At 44.0% G+C, this 22,156-nt stretch overlaps 1 protein-coding gene across 3 annotated transcripts in view; it reads left to right on the top strand.

Annotated features, from left to right (window-relative positions):
- XIRP1 (xin actin binding repeat containing 1) overlaps window positions 1-21,654 on the top strand; it is a 41,994-nt gene extending 20,340 nt beyond the window's left edge. The window contains exons 2-4 of one of the 3 annotated variants that reach the window (XM_034401735.3): window positions 4,509-4,672; window positions 6,776-6,816; window positions 12,838-21,654. In XM_034401735.3, the coding sequence (XP_034257626.2) occupies window positions 12,840-20,399 (7,560 nt within the window). In that variant the 5' untranslated portion in view covers window positions 4,509-4,672; window positions 6,776-6,816; window positions 12,838-12,839 and the 3' untranslated portion in view covers window positions 20,400-21,654. Of the gene's footprint in view, window positions 1-4,508; window positions 4,673-6,775; window positions 6,829-12,837 lie in introns of all 3 variants that reach the window. The other 2 variants (XM_034401734.3, XM_034401736.2) reach the window with 2 other exon arrangements.
- Window positions 21,655-22,156: the final 502 nt, after the last annotated feature.

The raw sequence follows: 22,156 nt of genomic DNA on the forward strand, positions 1-22,156 counted from the left end.
CCCCCCCATGCTCAGCTGAGCCGCGTAATCATCAGAGGCTTTTTAAAATTATTTTTAAAAGCTTTTTTTCTACAACCTCTTCGGCCGAAAAAATGCTTTTAAAAGTAAAAAAAAAAAAAGCCTCTGATGATCGCGCAGCTGAGCTGGAATCGTCAGAGGCTTTTAAAAGCTTTTTTTTTTTTACAACCTCTTTGGCCAAAGAGGTTGTAGAAAAAATGTTTTTAAAAGAAAAAAAAAGTTGGCCACGCCCACCCAGTCACATTACCCCTACCACCAAGCCACGCCCATAGAACCCGTAGTAACAAATTTTACATTTCACCACTGTTTCAAGATAGTGACTCAATCATCAATAGCTGAGTTTAAACATGCTTGGGATAAACACAACCATCATCCGACAATTTTTTTTTTTTTAAAGTAACATTAATTAATTAAAAAGAAAACCAAAACAAATTCAAAGAATAGATTCAATAGACCACGAATTCTTTTTCTGCCATCAATGTTTCTATGGAAATATTTTCCTTCATAGATTTTGGGTGAAATGAATTTCTTCTTCTGTAGTTTTGCTGTTCTTTTTTTTTTTTTTTAAAGACTTGAATTCTAGTTGCTCTTCCTGGATTATTTTCAGAGGCCTTACTAAGAGCAAACTATATTAGGATGGAATGGGGTGCAGATGGATGATCTTATGTTCAAAGGGCCTCATTTTTATATGCAGTAGATATAGGTAGTCCTCAAGTTACAACAATGCACCCCGTTTCCCTGAAAATAAGACATCCCCTGATAAATAAGCCTAATCGGGCTTTTGAGCGCATGTGCTAAAATAAGCCTCCCCCCGAAAATAAACCTTCCCCGAAAATATTTAAATGCAGAACTGGATTTTTTTTTTTAATTTGATTTATATGCCGCCCTTCTCCGGAGACTCAGGGCAGCTTACAATGCGTTAAGCAATAGCCTTCATACTTTTGTATATTTCTACAAAGTCAGCTTATTGCCCCCACAAACTGGGTCCTCATTTTACCTACCTTAGAAAGGATGGAAGGCTGAGTCAACCTTGAGCCTGGTGAGATTCGAACTTACAGTAATTGCAGACAGCTGGTGTTAATCACCATGCTATCAGTCTGCTGAGCCATCAGGTAAGACAGCAAGAGAAGCCCATCTTGCTCCACAGGCCCCAAAATAATAAGACCTCCCCAAAAATAAGGCCAAGCACTTATTTCAGGGTTCAAAAAAATATAAGACAGGGTCTTATTTTCGGGAGAAACACGGTAGCATGTCCATAAATCACACTGGTCGTAAAGCTAATAATCCATGAGACTAATCTGATTTTATGACCTTTTTTGTGGTGATTATTAAATGAACACTGCAGTGGTTAAGCAATTGTTCATTGTTTTGCCAAAAACTGGAACTAAATAATGGTTTTTGGCAAAAACATTGTAAAACCCAGCCATATAAGCATAGGACTCTGTACAGAACAGAGTGTGTATTTGGGTCAAGGATTCCCTCTCTACAAAAGTCCAATAAGAAACGAAAATAGAAAAAGAAAGACCAAGATATAGAGAAAAACATCACAACATAAAGAAGTGTGTACTTTTTGTACAGCTTTATTGCTTTTCACCTTGTAAAATAAGTCATATAATACATATAATACAAAATAAAATAAATAAATACTACTTCTAATTTTCTTCACAACAGCTGTAAGTACAGGTAGTCCTCAACCAATGATCACACTTGAGCCCAAAATTTCTGTTAAGTGAGACATTTGTTAAGTGGGTTTTGCCCCATTTTACAACCTTTGTAAAGTGAAGTGAATCACTGCAACCGATAAATTAGTAATCCAGCTGTTCAGTGAATCTGGCTTCCCCATTGACTTTGCTTGTCAGAGGGTTCCAAGAGGGAATCACATGACCCCAGGACAATGCAACCGTCATAAGTGTGAATCAGTTGTCAAGCATCTGAATCAGTGGTGAAATCCAATTTTTTTTACTACCAGTTCTGTGGGCGTGGCTTGGTGGACATGGTGTGGCTTGGTGGGTGTGGCTTGGTGGGCATGCCAGGGGAAGGATACTGCAAAATCTCCATTCCCACCCCACTCCAGGGGAAGGATACTGCAAAATCTCCATTCCCACCCCACTCCAGGGGAAGGATACTGCAAAATCTCCATTCCCAGCCCACTCCAGGGGAAGGATACTGCAAAATCTCCATTCCCACCCCACTCCAGGGGAAGGATACTGCAAAATCTCCATTCCCACCCCACTCCAGGGGAAGGATACTGCAAAATCTCCATTCCCAGCCCACTCTGGGGTCAGCCAGAGGTGGTATTTGCCAGTTCTCCGAACTTCTCAAAATTTCCGCTACCGGTTCTCCAGAACCTGTTAGAACCTGCTGGATTTCACCCCTGATCTGAATGTAAATCAGGTGATTATGGGGATGCTGCAACAGTCCTAAGGGTGAAAAATGGTCTTAACTCAATTTTTTCAGTGCCGCTGTAATTTTGAACTGAATCAGGTCGCTAAATGAACTGTTGTAAATTGAGGACTACTTGTAGAATTATTATATTAACCGATTTCTAAAGTTATATCACGACTCTCTTTCTGTCTATAATTTATCCTGCATAATCCTCAAAACCTTAAATCACATCTGATTTGTTTTTATGCAAAAAGTCACCAATAAATGTAGTCTCTAATCAAAGAAGTCAGTTCTTCCACTCACGTTCAATATCACAACAACTTTGGATGGTAGCAGGTCAGATGTGAGAGAGTGCCCGGTACAATGTCTCACAAGGAGCTTTTGTGGCTGAGAAGGGATTAGAACTCAGATCTCCTCACTCCTAGTCTGCCACCTTCACCACTATGCTGTTTTAGCTGTTGGGATAAGAAGGAGGACTGGCCCAAACCAGCCCGTGAGATTTCATGGCTAAAGGGAAACTAAAACCTGAATCTTCCTGTTCTAAATCCTACTAACACAGGGGTGTCAAACTCAATTTCATCGAGGGCCTCGTCAGGGTTGTGTTTGACCTTGGTGGGCCAGGGTGGGCGTGGCCAGGTGGGCGTGGCCAGCTTGACATCACTCATGTCAGGGGCGCCTGTGGCGGCCCAAGCGCTCTTCAGTGATAACGGACTCCTGAGCTTCATTTCTCGCTGTGACGGCCTCCTGCAATCTTCTGCCAACAAAAATGGAGTATGCAGCCCTCCCGAGCTCCTTTTTTGCTGGCAGAGACATCACGGGGCGGTCCTTTGCTGTATTCACCCGCAGGCCGGATCCAGCTCACGGGCCTTGAGTTTTTTTTTTTTTTTAATTTGATTTATATGCCGCCCTTCTCCGGAGACTCAGGGCGGCTTACAATGCGTTAAACAATAGCCTTCATCCTTTTGTATATTTATACAAAGTCAGCTTATTGCCCCCACAAACTGGGTCCTCATTTAACCTACCTTAGAAAGGATGGAAGGCTGAGTCAACCTTGAGCCTGGGGAGATTTGAACCTGCAGAAATTGCAGGCAGCTGTGTTAATAACAGGGAGCATTAAACCACTGTACTACCAAGGCTCCTATAGTTTGATACTAGACTATCCTGGGTGTTGATCTGAAAGGGAAAGACTGCCCAGAATCCTCAGTGAGGATTCCATGGTTAAAAGTAGACTTCATCCTGGTTTTCCCCACTGCGGATCCCGCCACAGATAGTCCTTACTTAACGACCAATCACTTAGCAACTGGTCAAACTTATGACAGACAGGCTACTGATGACCTGGTTCTGAAGTTCTGAAGGCCAGCCCCTCCCCCTGAAGTCATGCAACTGCATTTTGGATGCTTGGAAACTGGCCAGCATTCATGGCTATTTGTAACAGAACAGAATAACAAAGTTGGAAGGGACCTTGGAGGTCTTCTAGTCAAACCCCCTGCAAAGGCCCTATAACAGTTCAGACAAAGAGTTGTCCAATGGAGCACCCACAACTTCTGAAGGCAAGACATCCCACTGATTAACAGCATCTTGCAGTCATGTGACCACTGTTTACAATGGGGTTTTTTTGTGTGTGTGGAAAACTTGCATTTATTTCTGGTTTCCACCAAAAAACACCCATTGCAAACGATGGAATCACTTAATGCAGTGTTTGCTTAACAACGGTTGCGCTAAAGGTTATAAAATCAGTCAGGGTCACCTGATGACCTATTTAATGACCAGCACTAACTTACAACCATAATTCTGGTCTCAGTTGCTGGGTTGGGCTCAGAAAGGTAACATCATCAGTGCTGCGATGTAGGTTGGTCAGACAGAGAAGCACTGGCCCAAAGTCCTCCAAGCACCTCCACAGCTAATGATAAACTTGAACTGGGTTATCCTCCGTGTGAGTCCAACATCCTCCTTTCCTCGTTCTGCCAGAATCGCTGTCCTCCAGCGTGATCCGGAATTGCGTCTTAAAACTATTCTTCACCACCCAGGAATAAACCTTGATCTACTGTTGCTGGCGCCCTGAGATGTCTCTTAATTTTTGGAATCTCCCTCTGTTTCTCTTTCAGATGAAAAATTCCCAGGAGTTTTAGCTGCATCTGATAACAGAAGTCACGCGCCTTCTCTAGGAGTGGGATTTTCCTCATCTCTCTCCATCAAGGAACGGTCTGCTCTCTATCTCTCCCGAGTAGCAGCTGCTGCTGGTTATTCCACTAAGCGTCGGACAGAGCTGGTGAGTTTCCCCATGCTTTGCATTTCTGCCATGTTTCCGCCTCTCTAGAACTATTTTAGCAATGTCTTTCTCCAGCAAATGTTCATTCGGATGGAAATTATATATATATATATAAAAAAAAACTGCCCCTGGTGTCACTAACCGCATATTTCATGTATCTGAATGTTACGGGAAGCAGAAATGGGCAAGGGATTTTGTAAAAAATTTGCAAACTCCAAAGTGCAAAAAATAGAAATCCTGGGTTCTGATCCTGGGTGGCATCAGAATATACCCTGTTTTCCCCAAATTAAGACATCCCCTGATAATAAGCCCAATTGGGCTTTTGTGTGCATGGCAATAAGGCCAAGCACTTATTTCAGGGTTCAAAAAAAATATAAGACAGGGTCTTATTTTCGGGGAAACACGGTATGAAGAAGGGTTTTGGAGGCAAGTCTATACCAGCTTTTCAATTGCAGGGTCAAAGGTGGTAGATTTCACTGCCCGGAGTTCTTTGCCATACTGGCTGAGAAACATGGGATATGGATCCCCAAAACCTTGAGCTAGGAAAGGTGAACTTTATTACAAATGTGTGATGCTGTATATTACTGTCCACGGGAACTATCATTATAACCAGCAAATTTGTCAGAAATTCTGCTTTCAGATGGGTATTAGATTTGTCAGGTGCCCAGAGTCGTTTGGTTGAGATCAGCAGCCATAGTAAGTAAGTAACTAAAGAAGAGAGAGGAAGGAAGGAAGGAAGGAAGGAAGGAAGGAAGGAAGGAAGGAAGGAAGGAAGGAAGGGGAAAGAGAGAGAGAGAAAGAAAGAAAGAAAGAGAAAGAAAGAAGAGAGAGAAAGAGAGAGAAAGAGAAAGAAAGAGAAAGAAAGAAAGAAAGAAAGAAAGAAAGAAAGAAAGAAAGAAAGAAAGAAAGAAAGTGGGAGAGGGAAGGAAGGAAGGAAGGAGTGAGAAAGAAAGAGAGAGAGAAAGAAAGAAGAAAGAAAGAAAAGAGAGGGAGGGAGGGAGGAAAGAAGGAAATACAGATTCTCACTTAGAAGTCTACCTCCATCCATTTCCTAGATACCCAGTTACGATTCATTTAATTCTGTGGCCTGAAATTAATTATGACATTTACTCATTTCTTAGTGACTGAACTGTTCCTTCTTCCTTGATCTGACAGAAAACTACATCGTTATGACCCCATTGTTATTTTCTTTGCCTTTTTTAACCTGACTTCTCCCCAGATTAATGGGTGATAAACCGAAATATTTTATATACTTTGATGCTGTGTTTTCTCAGTAATGGGAAAAAAAGGAGGAAAATGCCACTGTAATGTCGATCCAACTAATGACCACTTAAGATTGACTCACTCTTGGGCTAGGGAGGAGACGAAGGACCCAGCAAAGCAGTGTTTGCCAATCTTAGCCATGTTAAGATGTGTGGACTTCAACTCCCAGAATATCCCAGCCAGCAATGCTGCCTGGTGTATTCTGGAAGTCCACACATCTTAACATGGCTAAGATTGGCGAACACTGCATCAGAGGGACACAACAGAAAAGTAAACCAAGTACCGTGTGTTTGCATTATGGTTTGGCATAAGGGAAGAGTGAGTCTGCATCGTAACAAATAAGCTGTCAGTTTTGGAAGACAATTTTCTTTTTTGCTTCTTAACCGCCAAATATTTTAGCTGGGGAAGTTGGGAGGGGGTTGCAAATATAATCAGTCCTCAACTTATGGCTACAATTGAGCCCAGAATTTCCTTTACTAAGCAAATGTTAAGTAAATTATGTTCCATTTTACAACCTTTCTTGCTACAGTTGTTAAGTGAATCACTGCAGTTGTTCAGTTAGCAACACAGTTGTTAAGTGAATCTGATTTCTCCACTGACTTTGCTTGTCAGAAGGTTGCAAAAGGAATTCACATGACTCGGGACACTGCAACTGTCATAAATATGAATCAGTTGTCAAGTGTCTGAAGAAAAGAAAGAAAGAGAAAGAAAGAAAGAAAGAAAGAAAGAAAGAAAGAAAGAAAGAAAGAAAGAAAGATTGTTAAATTTATATCATACACTAACTGTGTATAAATCATGCACCATCTAAACTGCTTTTCTGTTTTTCTATGTTCTATTCAGAATTTCATACACCAGATTCCTTATAATACTCTTGATAACCAGTAAGTAAGCAGGTAGGAAATTCTTAGACTATGGTTGCCTAACCCAATTTCTGCAGTCAACTGCCTGCAGTTGTGTGATTCAGGATGTGCAAAATAATTGCGTTTTTGGAACTCCACTAATACCAAACTAGTTTGCAAATGCTGTTTCATTTCTTCTTCTAGCTTTACTCACACCGTAGTTTCTTGCTTATTAAAACAATACGTTCATGCATATAACTGAGGAACTCACCATGTTACAAATGTGCAGGAAATGGGAGTGGATTCATATATTTTACTTCAGGGATCTCTTTGATTCTGTACATTATGTAAGTCCATTCATGATCCATCCTGAGAACAAGGAATAAAAAGCAAATAATCCAGCTATTTTCATCCACTGTATCCTTGCCTATATCCTGCTATAGAAGCTGGCCCTCCTTTCGGTTATGAAGCTAAGGAGGATCGGGCCCATTAATAGCTGCACGAAAGATACAAGTAATCCTCGATTTATGGCCATCATTGAGCCCAATTTTTCTGTTGCTAAGTGAGATAATTGTTAAGTGAATTTTGCCCAATTTTACAACCTTTCTCGCCAGAGTTGTTAAGTTAATCACAAGTTTGTTAAGTGAATCTGGCTTCCCCATTGACTCTGTTTGTCCAAACAGAGATTATCCCATGACCTGGGACACTGCAACCGTCATAAATATGAATCAGTTGCCAAGCAGGGGAATTTTGATCACATGACAATGGGGATGCTAAAACCGCTTCAAGTGTGGAAAACAGTCATAAGTCACCTTTTTCAGTACCGTTGTAAGTGTGAACTCACTAAATGAACTGTGGTAAGTCAAATAAAACCTATATACCAGAGAATCATAGAGCTGTAGACTAAATTGGGAAATTGAAAAGTCATCTTGTTTTCAACCTTGGCAGCTTTCAGATGTCCGGACTTCAACTCCCAGAATTCCCCAGCCAGTCATGGGAATTGAAGTCCATATTTCTGAAACCTGTGACTGTGGTTCAGTTGCAAATGTCCATCAATGTGACTCAGTTGCTGAGCCCCCCAAGAGTGGGAGGGGGGGTTGACCATCAGAACTTCAAATTCAGGTCGTAAGTATCCCACAGGAGGAGGATCTGTCAGAACTTCAGTCAGTCACTAAGGAGCTAGTCATAAATTGAGGATTACCTACAGTATATGAAAACCATAAGGCACCACACAGACCCCAAGGCTCCAATATATAATCCTTTGAATATTAATTACTTCAACAACCATAGAACACAAAATAATAGATTTGGAAGGGACCTTGGAGATCTTCTAGTCCAACCATCTGCTCAAGCAGGAGACTCTATACCAGGGGTCTCCAACGTTGACAACTTTAAGACTTGTGGACTTCAACTCTCAGAATTCCTCAGCCAGCTTTGCTTGAAGTTGAAGTTGAAGTCCACAAGTCTTTGAGTTATTTTATTTATTTTATTTTATTTTATTGAATTTCTATACCGCCCTACTCCCGAAGGACTCAGGGCGGTGCACAGCCATGAAATAAAACACATAGATATACAAAATTTAAAATCGAATAAAATGAATTAAATAAATTTGGCTGAATTAATACCCATAATTTAAAATACCCATATTTTTAAATACAATAAAAATTTAAAATTACACTTAAAAGGGAGAAGATTTAGGCGAGGCCAGCTTGATGAAATAAAAGCGTCTTCAGCTCGCGGCGGAAGGTGCGCAGGTCCGGAATCCTCCGTATCTCTGGGGGGAGCTCATTCCAGATCGTCGGTGCCCCCACAGAGAAGGCTCTCCCCCTAGGGGCTGACAGCCGACATTGTTTGGCCGACGGCACCTGGAGGAGCCCCTCTCTGTGGGAGCGTACTGGTCGGTGGGAGGCTATTGATGGTAGTAGGCGGTCCCGTAAGTAACCAGGTCCTAAGCCATGGAGCGCTTTAAAGGTGGTAACCAGAACCTTGAAGCGCACCCGGAAGACCACCGGGAGCCAGTGCAGCTCGCGCAGGAGAGGTGTTACATGGGAGCTCCACGTTGCTCCCATAACCACCCGCGCGGCCACACTCTGCGCCAGTTGGAGCCTCCGGGTGCACCTCAAGGAGAGCCCCATGTAGAAAGCGTTACAATAGTCCAGACGAGAGGTGACGAGGGCATGAGTGACTGTGCATAACGAGTCCCGATCTAGAAAGGGACGTAACTGGCGAATCAGGCGAACCTGATGAAAAATCCTCCCGGTCACAGCCGTCAAGTGCTCTTCTAAAGACAGCCGTGAATCCAGGAGGACGCCCAAGTTACAAACCCTTTCCGTGGGGGCCAATGATTCGCCCCCAATAGCCAGCGATGGCGCCAGCTGACTATATCGGTACGTCGGAAACCACAGCCACTCGGTCTTGGATGGGTTGAGCCTGAGCCCGTTTCGCCCCATCCAGATCCGTACGGCCTCCAGGCACTGGGACATCACTTCAAGGGCATCGTTGGGGTGGTCCGGGGTGGAGATGTACAGCTGAGTGTCGTCAGCGTACAGATGGTACTTCACCCCGAAACCACAGATGATCTCGCCCAGCGGCTTTACATAAATGTTGAACAAAAGGGGCGAGAGAACCGATCCCTGTGGCACCCCGCATATAAGGGGCCTCGGGGTTGATCTCTGCCCCCCTGTCAACACAGACTGCAACCGGTCAGAGAGAAAGGAGGAGAACCACCGTAAAACGGTGCCTCCCACCCCCAACCCTTCCAGCTGGTGCAGCATGATACCATGGTCGATGGTATCAAAAGCCGCTGAGAGGTCTAACAGGACCAGGACAGAGGAACAACCCCTGTCCCGAGCCCTCCAGAGATCATCAACCAACGCGACCAATGCCGTTTCTGTGCTGTACCCAGGCCTGAAGCCCGACTGGAATGGATCTAGATACGACGCTTCATCCAGGTACTGGGGAAGCTGTCGTGCAACCACACTCTCAACAACCTTCGCAACGAAGCAAAGGTTGGAGACTGGACGATAATTAGCCAATACTGCCGGGTCCAGGGAAGGCTTCTTGAGGAGGGGCCTTACCACCGCCTCTTTCAGGGCGGTGGGGAAGACACCCTCACCCAACGAAGCATTTATAATCCCCTGGAGCCAGCCTCGCGTCACCTCCCGGGAAGCCAGCACTAGCCAGGAGGGGCACGGGTCCAACAAACATGTGGTCGCGTTCAATCTACCCAGAATCCTGTACATGTCCTCTGGGGTCACAGGATCAAACTCATCCCAGATAACAGTCTCAAGACCTGCCTCCGTCACCCTCGCTGGATCTATCCCGTCAGAGTCCAGACCTGCCCGAATCTGAGTGATTTTGTCATACAGATACTGAACAAAATCCTCGGCTCTTCCCTCCAAGGGGTCCTCCCACGCTTCCTGGTGGAGCAGGGAGCGGGTCACCCTAAACAGGGCGGCCGGGCGATTATCTGATGATGCAATAACAGCAGTAAAATGAGTACATTTTGCTGCTTTTATCGCCACTAGGTAACTCCTAATATGAGATCTTATCAGTGTTCGGTCAGATTCAGAAAGACTAGCCCTCCAACAGCTCTCTAGGCGTCTTTTCTGACGCTTCATCTCCCTCAGCTCCTCAGTAAACCAAGGAGCCAGGCCAGTTGAAGTCCACAAGTCTTAAAGTTGCCAAGATTGGAGACCCTTGCTCTATACCATTTGAGATAAAAGGCTGTCCAGTCTCTTTTTGAAAGCCTCCAGTGATGGAGCATCTACAACTTCTGAAGGCAAACCGTTCTGTTGGTTGATTGCTCTCACTGTTAGGACATTTCTCCTTAGTTCTAGGTTGCTTCTCTCCTTGTTTCGTTTCCATCCATTGCTTCTTGTCCTGCCTTCAGGGGCTTTGACCCCCTCATCTTTGGAGGAACCTCTCAAATATTGGAACATTGAGATTGTTGGAAATTTGTTGGAACCATTGAGATTCCAACTCTCCAGCTAAAACCATTAAAGAATAGGATGCCTAAATGGTTCTTTCCAAACAAGATCTTCTTGATGCTGATTTGTTGGGTCACAATGAATGAGTCAATCATTTTAACACGATGGATTGAAATGTAAGGGATGGTTTTGGAAGACTTCTAATCTTTGGAGCTGCTCCACACTCTTATTTGTTGGTTTCCCTGAGTAATGAAAAAATGAAAATGATCGGGAACTTTGAAACAGGCAAGAATAACAGGATAACCCAGTTGGAAGGGACCTTTAAGATCTTCTAGTCCAACCCCCTGCTGTAGCAGGAGGCCCTATACAATTGTAGACAGATGGCTTTTCAATATCTTCTTAGAAACCTCCAGGGATGGGGCACCCACAACTTCTGAAGGCAAGACATTCCACTTGTTAATTGTTCTCACTGTCAGGAAGTTTCTCCTTATTTCTAGGTTGCTTCTCTCCTTGATCAGTTTCCATCTTGTCTTGCCTTTGGGGAATAGGTTGACCCATTCTTCTTTGTGGCAGCCTCTCAAATATTGAAAGGTTGTTATCATGTTACCCTTAATTCTTCTTTTCAGATGAGCTCACTAGAGGAAGCCAATAAATAATGTCAAACAGGGCATCTTTAGACACAGGTACAGGTAGAACGTCTCCTCCAAATCCCTCCCCAAAAGAATAGAAACAGTTCATCCTAAGCTTTTGGGTGTAATGCTTCAGCGTGAGCCAGATCTATAGTGTGCAAATGGCTCATTTGCTGTAGCTACTCACTGAACGTTATGAATTCTGTTTTTTCAGCTATCATCTAGCATCAATAGCAGGGGTGAAATCTACTTATCTTTCTTATCAGTTAAGAAACGCCCACGCCACACATGCACGCTCACTTCACGCATGTGCACGCATCATGTGTGCGATCACACCTGCGCATGCGCAGAAGGTAAAAAAACATGACTTCCTGGTTAAAACCAGGAAGTAATGATACCCGGACAGCAATCGCTACCGGATCGCCGAACCACAGGGAAAAATTGCTACTGGATCGGGCGATCCAGTATGATCCGGGAGCATTTCACCCCTGATCAATAGAGCTAGGATAGGGTTAGGGTTAGGGTTAGGGTTAGCTGAGGGGATAACTGAGCCTGTAGCAGAAGACGTTCCTGAGAAATGGGAGGTATGCATTCACAAGGAACAGATGGCCAATGTCCGAATGCAAGCAGTTATGTACTAAGAGTCTGCTCTCTCCTTGCCATCTCTGTCCCTGCTCTCATATCTGATGCCAACCAGATTAGATAACATTTGTCAACTTCTGGAATGTCTGAATAAGGCATTAAACACCAGAGTACCACCTTGACTTTTAGTGTCAAGTTAGACATCTCTTCACCCCACTCATTAACACAGTAGTTTAGTTTAGTTCAGTTTATTTGATTTGTATACCGCCCTACTCCCGAAGGACTCAGGGCGGTGAACAGTAAAGGTAGTCCTTGCTTAGCAACCCATGGCTTAATGACTATTCAAAATTAAAACGTATTTCGAAAAAGCTTCTTGCTACCCATCCTCAAAGTTGTGGCTGATATACACAGCCTTATAGTCATGTGATTGCATTTTGGGTGCTGGGCAACCAGATCTCTGTTACGACCCGTTGCAGCGTCCTGCAGCCACAATTTACAATTGCCAGCAGAAAATGGCAAAAAAACGTACATTGGATATGCGAGATTCACTTAATGACCATGTGATTCACTTAACGACCATGGTGCCTTGCTTTACGACAGTCATAAAACAGTAGAAACATCAACTCCAGTCAAGCGGTGCCTCGACTTACAACTGCAATGACTTACAACTGAAATCCCAGCCTCTATTGTGATTACAAGTTGAGGATTGCCTGTAGTATTGATGGTGGAATTCTCAGTGGTGTGGGATGCAGGGTGTGTGTGTGTGTGTGTGTGTGTGTGTGTGTGTGTGTGTGTGTGTGTGTCAGAAGTCTGGAATGAAGAAACCTCTTTTCAATATTAACCCAAACTGTTGCATGAGTTTGGACACTAACAGGGTGGTTGATGGTGGCATAATACTGATGCTGAAAACCCTGTTTCCTTAGAGATGGCAGACACTCAGAGTGAAAGGACTTCCAGTGCAGATATGAAGAAAGCAGTGGAAGATCTGCCACCACCACCTCCTCCTCCTCTTCCTCACCTCCAGGACTCTCCCGCTGTCCCTGTGACACAGGATTCCAGTTCTCTTCCTTTACCTCCGCCTAAAGAATCCTTCTCCAAGTTCTACCAGCAACGCCAAGTGAATGAGTTGAAAAGACTTTACCGCCACATGCATCCTGAGCTAAGAAAAAACCTGGAAGAGGCTGTGTCTGAAGACCTGGCAGAAATGTTGAGTCCAGATGACCCTAATGAGCCAGTCACGGCTACTCCAGATGCAGTGGTTCCAGGCGAAGTTCAATCCATGCGTTGGATCTTTGAGAACTGGTCCCTGGACTCCATTGGGGAACGTCAAGCTGCTAAAAAGCTGTCTGAGGAGGAAGCCATCCCAAGTGGAGATGTAAAGAATAGGTCCATGAGGTTTGAAAACCAGCCTTCCCATGGAGATGGGCTGCTCACTTCAGCCAAAGCATCAGAGCTACAAGAAACGAAAGGAGACGTACGTACAGCTCGGTGGTTATTCGAAACTCAACCTTTAGACTCTTTAAACAAAATGTACCTGGATGAGACAGATATGCAAGAAGTACTCTTGAAAGAACCTGTTGAGAGAGGGGACGTGAAAGGAGCAGCACAACTCTTTGAAACTCATTCCTTAGAAGCTTTGGGCCACTGCAACTCTGTGGAAGAGGAGAACATCCTACAGCTCAAGTCAGAAATTCAGGAACTCAAAGGGGGCATCAAGAAAACCATCAAGCTTTTCCAGACTGACCCCATCTGTGCTCTCCAGGATAAAACAGGAAGCGTTCATGAGATCAAATCCATCTGCAGAGAAGAAATACAAACCAACTCTGTGAAGACGGCTCGGTGGCTGTTTGAGACCCAGCCACTGGACACCATCAACAAGGATACTTCCAAAGTGCAGGTTATTCGTGGAATATCTCTAGAGGAAGCTGCCAAGGGAAACGTCAGCGGAACAAAATGGGTGTTTGAGACTCAACCTCTAGATGCCATAAAGGAATTAACAGTGTCCGAAGAAGATTTCAAAGCTTCTCCAGATCTTATCCAAGGAGCTGATGTCGGCAAACAGTGCCTACTTTTTGAGACTCAACCTCTTGACAGTCTGAAAGGTGAGTCCTCCAGCAGCCCTCCAGCTAAGGAAGAAGTTATCAAAGGGGACGTGAAATCAACTCTCTGGTTATTTGAAACCCAACCTATGGAAACCCTGAGGGACCATTTTGAAGTTGGGCGTTTAAAAAGAGTAGAGCTTTCAAAAGATGAGAAAGGAGATGTGAAACAAACAAAGCACCTTTTTGAGACCTGCCCTTTCGGAAGCATCTCAAAAACTCCAGCTGAAGATTTCACTACTGCTCCTGTCCAAGAGGTAGAGAAAGGGGATGTGAAAGCATTCAAGAGCCTCTTTGAGACACTCCCTCTGGATAGCATCAGGCAAGTCAGCACCGAGGAGGTCACCAAGGGAGAAGAAGACATCCCTTCTGGGCAGGTGAAAAGTAATCAGCTCCTGTTGGAAACAACACCTTTGTACGCCATTAAGGACTGCTTTGGCCACTTCCACCAGGTCACATCTGTGAGTAGAGACGAGGAAGTGACCAGCGGAGGTGTGAAGAACTACAAATGGATGTTTGAAACCAAACCTTTAGATGAGTTTGATGGGAGCATCCAAAAAGTGGATGTGATTAAGGGCATCACTAAGCAGGAGATAATGGCTGGAGATGTTCAGACAGCCAAGTGGCTCTTTGAAACCCAACCGATTGATGTCATCCACAGCCAAGTCAACCAAGCAGAGCAGAAAAGGGAAGCTTCTCAAGGAGGAGATGTAAAGACTTGCCGGTGGTTGTTTGAGACACAACCAATTGATGCCCTATGTGAAAAAGATGAGATGAAGGAGAGCCAAGAAGAGCCTGTGCCTCAAGCTGATGTCAAATCATATACATGGATGTTTGAAACTCAACCTTTGGATATCCTGAAAGGTCAAGAAGAACAACGCTTACAAGTCAGAAAGACCTTCTGCCAGGAAGAATTACAAGGGGTAGACGTGAAAACTGTCCGGCACCTCTTTGAAATGGAACCTCTGTCCAGTAATATCCCTGGAAATAGCCAGAAAATTATCAGGTGCTCCAGCAGGGTGGAAATACAGTCTGGAGAGGTGTCCAGAGTAAAAGAATTCTTTGAAGCCAAGCCTTTGGAGGCAGCAGCTAAATCAAGGGCAGTCATGAAAGAAAGCCCAGTAGATGGAAACATTGAACTTGGGGCTGTGCCCAAATTCACTTGGCTCTTTGAAAACTGCCCCATGGATACTTTGAAGAGCAATGCCGAGGGTCTCCAAGAGGCAACTCTGGAAAAGAACATTCAAGGTGGAGATGTTGGGGGCAAAAGATTCATTTTTGAAACCTTCTCTCTCGGTCAGATCCATGAAAAAGAGAATGAGACGCAAATCCAAAAAGTCCATGAAGAAACATCAAGAAAAGCCAATGTCAACTCTTGCATTATGCTGTTTGAGACCCAGCCCCTCTATGCCATTCAGGACAAAGACGGGGGATACCATGAAGTGACCTCGGTGAAAAAGGAAGAAGTCATAAAAGGTGATGTGAAAGGTGCCCGGTGGCAATTTGAGACGAAACCATTGGATGAAATCAAGAAAGATGAAGAGGTCTTTGTGATCAGAGCTGTAACGCAAGAAGATTTCAAGAAGGGAGATGTCCAATCAGCTAGGTGGAGATTTGAAACAGAGCCTCTAGATTCCATCACTGAAGAAACGAGGCCTACCTTGAAGAGCGTTGAGGATGTACAGAAAGGAGATGTCCAATCTAACAAGCAACTTTTCGAGTCAGAGAAACTCGGCCAAAAGAAGTACGTGAGGATGGTTAGCGTCAGTGATGTCCAGCAAGGAGATGTAAGGACGTCCACCTGGCTTTTTGAAAATCAACCCATGGATTCCTTAAAAGGAGATTCTGAAGGTGCCTGTAGTTTGACCACAGTCCAGAGAGAAGATGTCCATAAAGGAGCTGTCAAACGCTGCACTTGGCTCTTTGAGACTCAACCGATGGACAGTCTCAAAGACACAGAGGCTTCAACAAGCACAGAATCCCAGAAAGGAATTCCTCAGGCCTGTGTAAAAAGCACTACATGGTTGTTTGAAAGTACCCCTCTGGATAAATTCAGCTCTCTTCAATGCAGCAGAGAAATAGAGGCGAAAGAGAGGACACCATCAGATACTTTGGAACTGTTATTCTCCCATCAACTGATCCAAACGAATGGCATTCTTATTGAAGCCAATAACACTCAGGGTATCAAGATGGCGGCATACCACTTTAGTAACCAGGAAACTCCCAAAGTTCAAAAGGAAATGGTTGTAGAAGACAATTTGCAAATGGTCTTGTTGCAACTCCTTCAGAATAGTAACGTGGAGGCCTGGGGGTTGCTAGTGCAAGAAGAGGAGGATGGCGGTATCAAAATTAATCCCATACAGCTGTTGGACTCTGACAAAGCTGAGAAGAGCAAAGAGGAAATGAGGAACAACATGGCAAGGTCTCTTCAAGAACTTCTTAACCAAGAGATCTCAGTTAAGAAAGGAATAGTTATGCAGGAGACAGACATAGGATCAACGAAGGTGGTTATTTATTCCCTCCGTCAGTGGGTGGCTGAACAGCCTACCTTTGTGAAAGGTGATGTGAAGTCAGTGATCGGGAATCTTCTGACTTCTTCACAAGAGCAGAGAACCACAGCAACCATCAGACGAGAGGACAACGAGAAGGGGAACGTCCAGTTGTATACTCGCTGCATTGAAAAGGGAGATCTTGACTACTTAAAGAACCTCCAGAGGGAGTCAGAGATAGAATCGCTGGTTTCTACACAAGCGAAAGAAGAACCGCCAAAAATTGGGCAAGAGGTCATGGCACCAACCATGGTGCAGAACAAGGAAGGTGTGATGATGGCAGATGCGATCCAAGGGAATCACGACTGTTCTGAGCAGTCATTCTTGTGGAAGACCAAAGAAGGTATGTCAGAAAGAGAAGTCCCCCGTGCAAATCATCAAAGTTGTACTCCCTTTCATTCAGCACAATGTGGGACTCCATCATCATTGAAAGAAAGCATAGTTCCTCCACCTGTCACATTGCCCTTCCAGTGGGTGGAAGGATCCCAAAATAGTAGCCAAAGAACACCAGGACAACAAATAATCCTGGAAGATGGGAAGGAAAGAACACCCATGCAAGTGGCAGATCAGAAGATGGTTGAGGTTCTTCCCAGCTTTAAGGCAGGAGAAACCAATTCAACAACAGTTCAATCCCCAACGCAGATTCCTGGGAACGATCTTCAAGCTGCAATGCACAGCCTAAGGAAAGCCACAGCAGAAGCCAAAACTCTACAGCAGCAAGTGCAGAGTAAGCTGCAAAAGACGCCCGACAACACGCAACTGTGTGGCAACCAACCCCGTGATGCAATGATGCAAAGCACAGTGCCCAAAGAAGGCTGTGAGGCCAGCAAGCGACAGCCAAGTAGCAAAGTGTCCTCTTCTAGGCGGCAGGAAGCGGTCGAGCCTGGTGTCAATCTGTCTCAGAAGAGCCCGGCGTCCTTGCCCCTAAAGGTCAGTGACCCTGAGGAAAGACAGGGAGGGACAGAGCCTTTTGTGGCCCACCAAGTTGGCCAAGTGTTACCTAGGACAGATCTTAGTATTAAGGACGGCCTTTACACAGCCAAGCCCGTGAAGTCCTATGTAAATCCATTCCTTGAATCGGACTACCAAGAGCACTCCGTTCCTGAAGAACGTGAGCAAGACGTTATAATCAGAGGGGATGTAAAGACAGCTATCAGAGCTCTGCAGAACGCTGCAACTGAGCAGAGACAAGTCGAGAAAGAGGACGTGGTCCGTGGCAACTTAAAAGCCACGCTCGAGTCTCTGGAGAAGTCTAACATTAATGTGTCCCAAGGGGACTTTAAAGCAGCCATGATATACAGAAACGCAGGGCAGTCACATTCCATGGGTAAAAAGAAACAGGAGGTTGAGTGTCTTAGTGGCCAGGCAGTTACTGTAGCTGTGGCACCTGCAAACTCACTAGGTGTTAATGACTTTCCTCCTCCTCCTCCTCCTCCTCCTCTTCCTCCAGCTTCATTGATGAGACCTGATGTCCACGCAGCCTCATCCCAACCAAGACAGGCTGAAGTTCGGTGCTGTTCCCCATCCACGCAGCCATGTGACCTCAAAACTCCCTTGTCTTCCCCAACCAAAGCAGGTCATCAGAGACCTTCAGAGAAGCCCCAACTGCCACCCAAGCCTGATGTGATCACCCCACCAAGGAAAAAGCCTGTTATCCCCCCAAAACCAGAATTCCTTTTGAAGGAGGGACTCCCCCATCCTGCTGGTGTCAACAGAGGACAACCAGGAAAAGCACCCTCGCTTCCTTCCAAGTCTCCCATCTTGATTGAACAGAACAAGCCAACTTCGCCTACAATGAACCAAGCATGTGGAGCTGAGATCTGGGGACATTTGGAATGTAGAGAGGATTCTGCTATGTGTTCTTCACCCAAAGTGACCAATGTTGAGGACATCAGTGTTGAGAAGAAGTCAATAAAAGGTATCATCAAATTGCCTCTGCAGGAAGAAGAGAAATCTAAGGCAAGGAAGGAGGATAGGGCCAGAGTGGATTTGATTGGCCACAGCTCTTCGTTAGAGACAATAAAAACTGGATTGGATAGTTCTGAAGGAGGAAATTGTCATCTAACCAAAGACCTTCAAGGGTTCCAGGAGACACCCCAAGAAGAAACTCGATGTTCTTTACCTGAGAAGCAAGATTCTCTCACCCCTTTTGAATGCCAAATGAATCTTCCTAATCTAGAAGTTCAGAGAAAGCCATATTTGTCTGCAAAATGCCATGCCAATGTTCTGAGGAAAGGAACTGTCATGACCCATGTCACATCATCAAAGTCAGAAAAAACAAGCATGGAATCACAGGCAGACAGATCAGCATCTGCTCTTTCCTCAGACTTAAAAGCCAAACAGGTTTTTACAGGACATCAGATTGCACACAGTGGTGGCTCCAGAGATCCAGAAACAAAGAATGACTGGGATACAGAGAAGAGAAATCTTGGGGTGGTCATGAGGGAAAAGGTTGGCAAAGAAACTGAAGAAGAACGTCGCAAGAGATTATCCGTCCATAAAGAGGAGATCATGAAAGGAAATGTCAAGGAAGCCATGGAGATATTTGAAAACTTACGGAAACAGGAGGCTCTTGAAGAAATATTAACACAAGTGAAGGAGTTTGAAGAGGAGACCTCAAAAGTGGACGTCAAAGCCTTGAGAAACCTCTTTGAGAATGTGGCCGATTGGGTGGTAGATGAAAAGCCTCAGCAGACAAGACAGCCCAAAGTGGAGAAACCTGAACAGCTGAAGGAATTTAAAGAAGATTCAGAGAGTGTCTCATCGGTGGAGTTAGCCTTTGAAGATCTGGAGCGAGCCAGTGCTGAGATTGTTCATTTGAAGGAGCAGACCCTAAGTAGACTTCTGGATATTGAAGACGCCATTAAGAAAGCTCTGTATTCCATTTCTAGTCTCAAATCCGAATCAGACATAGCTGGACTTTCAGGTCTTCTGAAGGAATCACTTGGAAGTTCTCAAAGCCTTGCAGTGGGGAACAATATACGCAAAATCAGTATTATATCCAGCAAAGCCAAACAAGAAAAAGGGGCACAAAATCCATCACGGGAAGGAGACAAGGTGGCTGATCAGCACGACGTACCCAAACTATCCCTAGTAGTTCCACATGTGATTCAGCCTCGGTCAAGTTCTCCTTCTTCTCCGTCCTACATCTCCATTCAATCTGCTGCACGGAAAAATACAGAGTCACCCCAGATTGTGCCTTTAGTTTCACCCCAACCTATGGAAGTGGCCACCGAAAGAGAGGCATTCCCTCCAAATCTTTTCAGCTCCTTGCCAAGTAAACCAATGAGATCCGATGGCTACGAAAGGACTCTTGGTGAAGGGGATCCGGAGGTCATCCAAATTAAAAAAGGAGGAAGCTTGATTAAACAACAACAGCTCAGCAGCCCTAGACACTTGGCTCAACACCTCAACAGCAATGGCACCAAGGAGAAGGACCCAGCCCAAGAGGGAGCTTCTGATTTCAACTCCAAGACTTCTTTAAGTGCTTTAAGTCCCTCCAATCCTAGAAGACAGAAAAGTATTCTAGAATTGCAAACGAGCCATGATGGATCCAAACTCTATGGGGCTACCCGGACAGTGATGGAGCAGTACGAGGAGGTAGATGAATTTGGAAACAAAATCATCACATCGTCCACAACCGTCACCAAACAATCAGAGACTCAGACTTCCTCGACTTGCGGTATGGTGTCTTGCCCAACCAGGTATGAAGTGACAGCTTCTCCGATACTTCGCCGATATCTCAACAGTCCAGCAAATTTCCCTTCAGATGATGGTCACCAAGAAACAGGAGTGGTCTTCGTCACCTTTAGCAACTCTAAGCCAGTGAAGAAGTAAGCAAACTTCCTTGAGCAGAGCTGTTGAGGTCAACAAGATCATTGATGTTGACCGTTCAGCGTTCAACCACTTCAATTGGATTTTAAAAGGACTGAAACCCATAAGCAATGTTATTGTTCTTGTGGCCATTACTGTTTTTTAAAGAAAGAACCAAAAAAACCCCACCCCTCTTTGCCCTCCGAATTATAGTCTTAACGTTGGGCACGAGAGACGAGAAGATGTTCCTTCAAAGCTGGTTCTTGAAGATTAAAAGGACTTCCATTTCAGTAGAGATCCAAGTTTCCAGTTCCAGAGAGAAAAGAAAAAGCCAAAACTACAAAATAAAATACAAATACAAGATGGCTTCTTTCAACACCTATCATCGCAGCTGAAGATGTTTGCCTTAGGGCATTCATCTGATCAGTGGCAAATTAGGGTCCTCAAGAAATATTTTGAAGATTGTTTTGTTTTTTAATGTGTGTCTTTAAGTCAGTCTCAATTCCTGGCAATTGCCTGGATTAGTCACTGAATTTTTCCAGGCAACATTTTTGGAAGTGGTTTGCCATTGCCTCTTTCCCAGGGCTGAGAGCGAGACTGGCCCAAGGTCCACCCAGCTGACTTCATGCTTGAGTGGGACTAGAACTCATGATTTCCTGGTTTCTAGCCTTGTGCCTCAACTATTACACCAAACTGGCTGTCATTTTGAGAAATATACTAATTTTCTGGGCCTTTTTGCTATTAGCCTGACTGTTTGCTCCTTTTTCTGTTTCCCTTTTTGTATGTCCAGGGAGATTTCTCTTTCCAAATTCTTTCTCTGATAGAGATACATCACAAAATGAGTGTGGGGGATATTCCCCAAATGAAAGTAGAGAGTTTATCCCTTTTTAGTTTTATTACACTTTTTGGGGGCAGGTTTGTTAGCACTATTTAGCAAGAGTTACATATTAGGGGAAATTACAGAATTTTAAGAATTTTCCTCACTCCAGTTCCCCCGATGAAAAACGGGGACCATATTGTCTAGTTAAATGAGGAAGGCAGTTAAACATATTGATAATGATTTTATTATCCTCTTTTTTATTTTAGGATTGTAATTAATTGATTGTTAGTATGTATTTTATTCTAGAGGCATTTGCTTCCTTTACCTCTTGCAACCATGTTTAAATCAATTATATAAATTTTATTATGCCTTTTTTGTATATTCTCAACCGAACATTTTAGATATCCTGTGGGGTATTTTTTAAACCTCCATATGAAGATAAACAATGACTTCTGAAAATTAGTTTGTAGTTGTTTTTCTTGTGTTGATTATTTGCTATATTTTGGCTGGAAGGGTTCAAATCCCTCTGAATTCTCCTTTTCTCTTCATGAGTTGGTTCAGACTGGTAACAACACTTCTTGAATAAAAAATTGCTGGATATATCCATTCAAACAAAGCCAATACTTAATAGCAAAAACAACAATTATGGTACTAATGACTTTTCATATCCTTTTTCTTTTATGTAAATTTTAGTACACAGAAAAAAATGTTTTTCCTATCATTTGGTAATAAAAAGTTATCAATTATCACCTACTGTAGAACACTCTTACCTTTTTGGCAACTTTAAGATAAGTGGATCTCAATTCCCAGAACTTTCTCGTCAGCATAAATGACTGGAGAATTTTGGGAGTTGAAGTCCACCTATCTTAAATTGACTAAGGTGGAAAAACATTGCTACTGTTATGAAGTTACAATGGCATTGAAAGAAATGGCTTATGACCAGCCCAATGATTGAAATCAC

Source organism: Pantherophis guttatus, chromosome 4, assembly GCF_059756535.1.
Source record: "Pantherophis guttatus breed Tessera chromosome 4, ASM5975653v1, whole genome shotgun sequence".
In the NCBI taxonomy this organism is placed as follows: Eukaryota; Metazoa; Chordata; class Lepidosauria; order Squamata; family Colubridae; genus Pantherophis; species Pantherophis guttatus.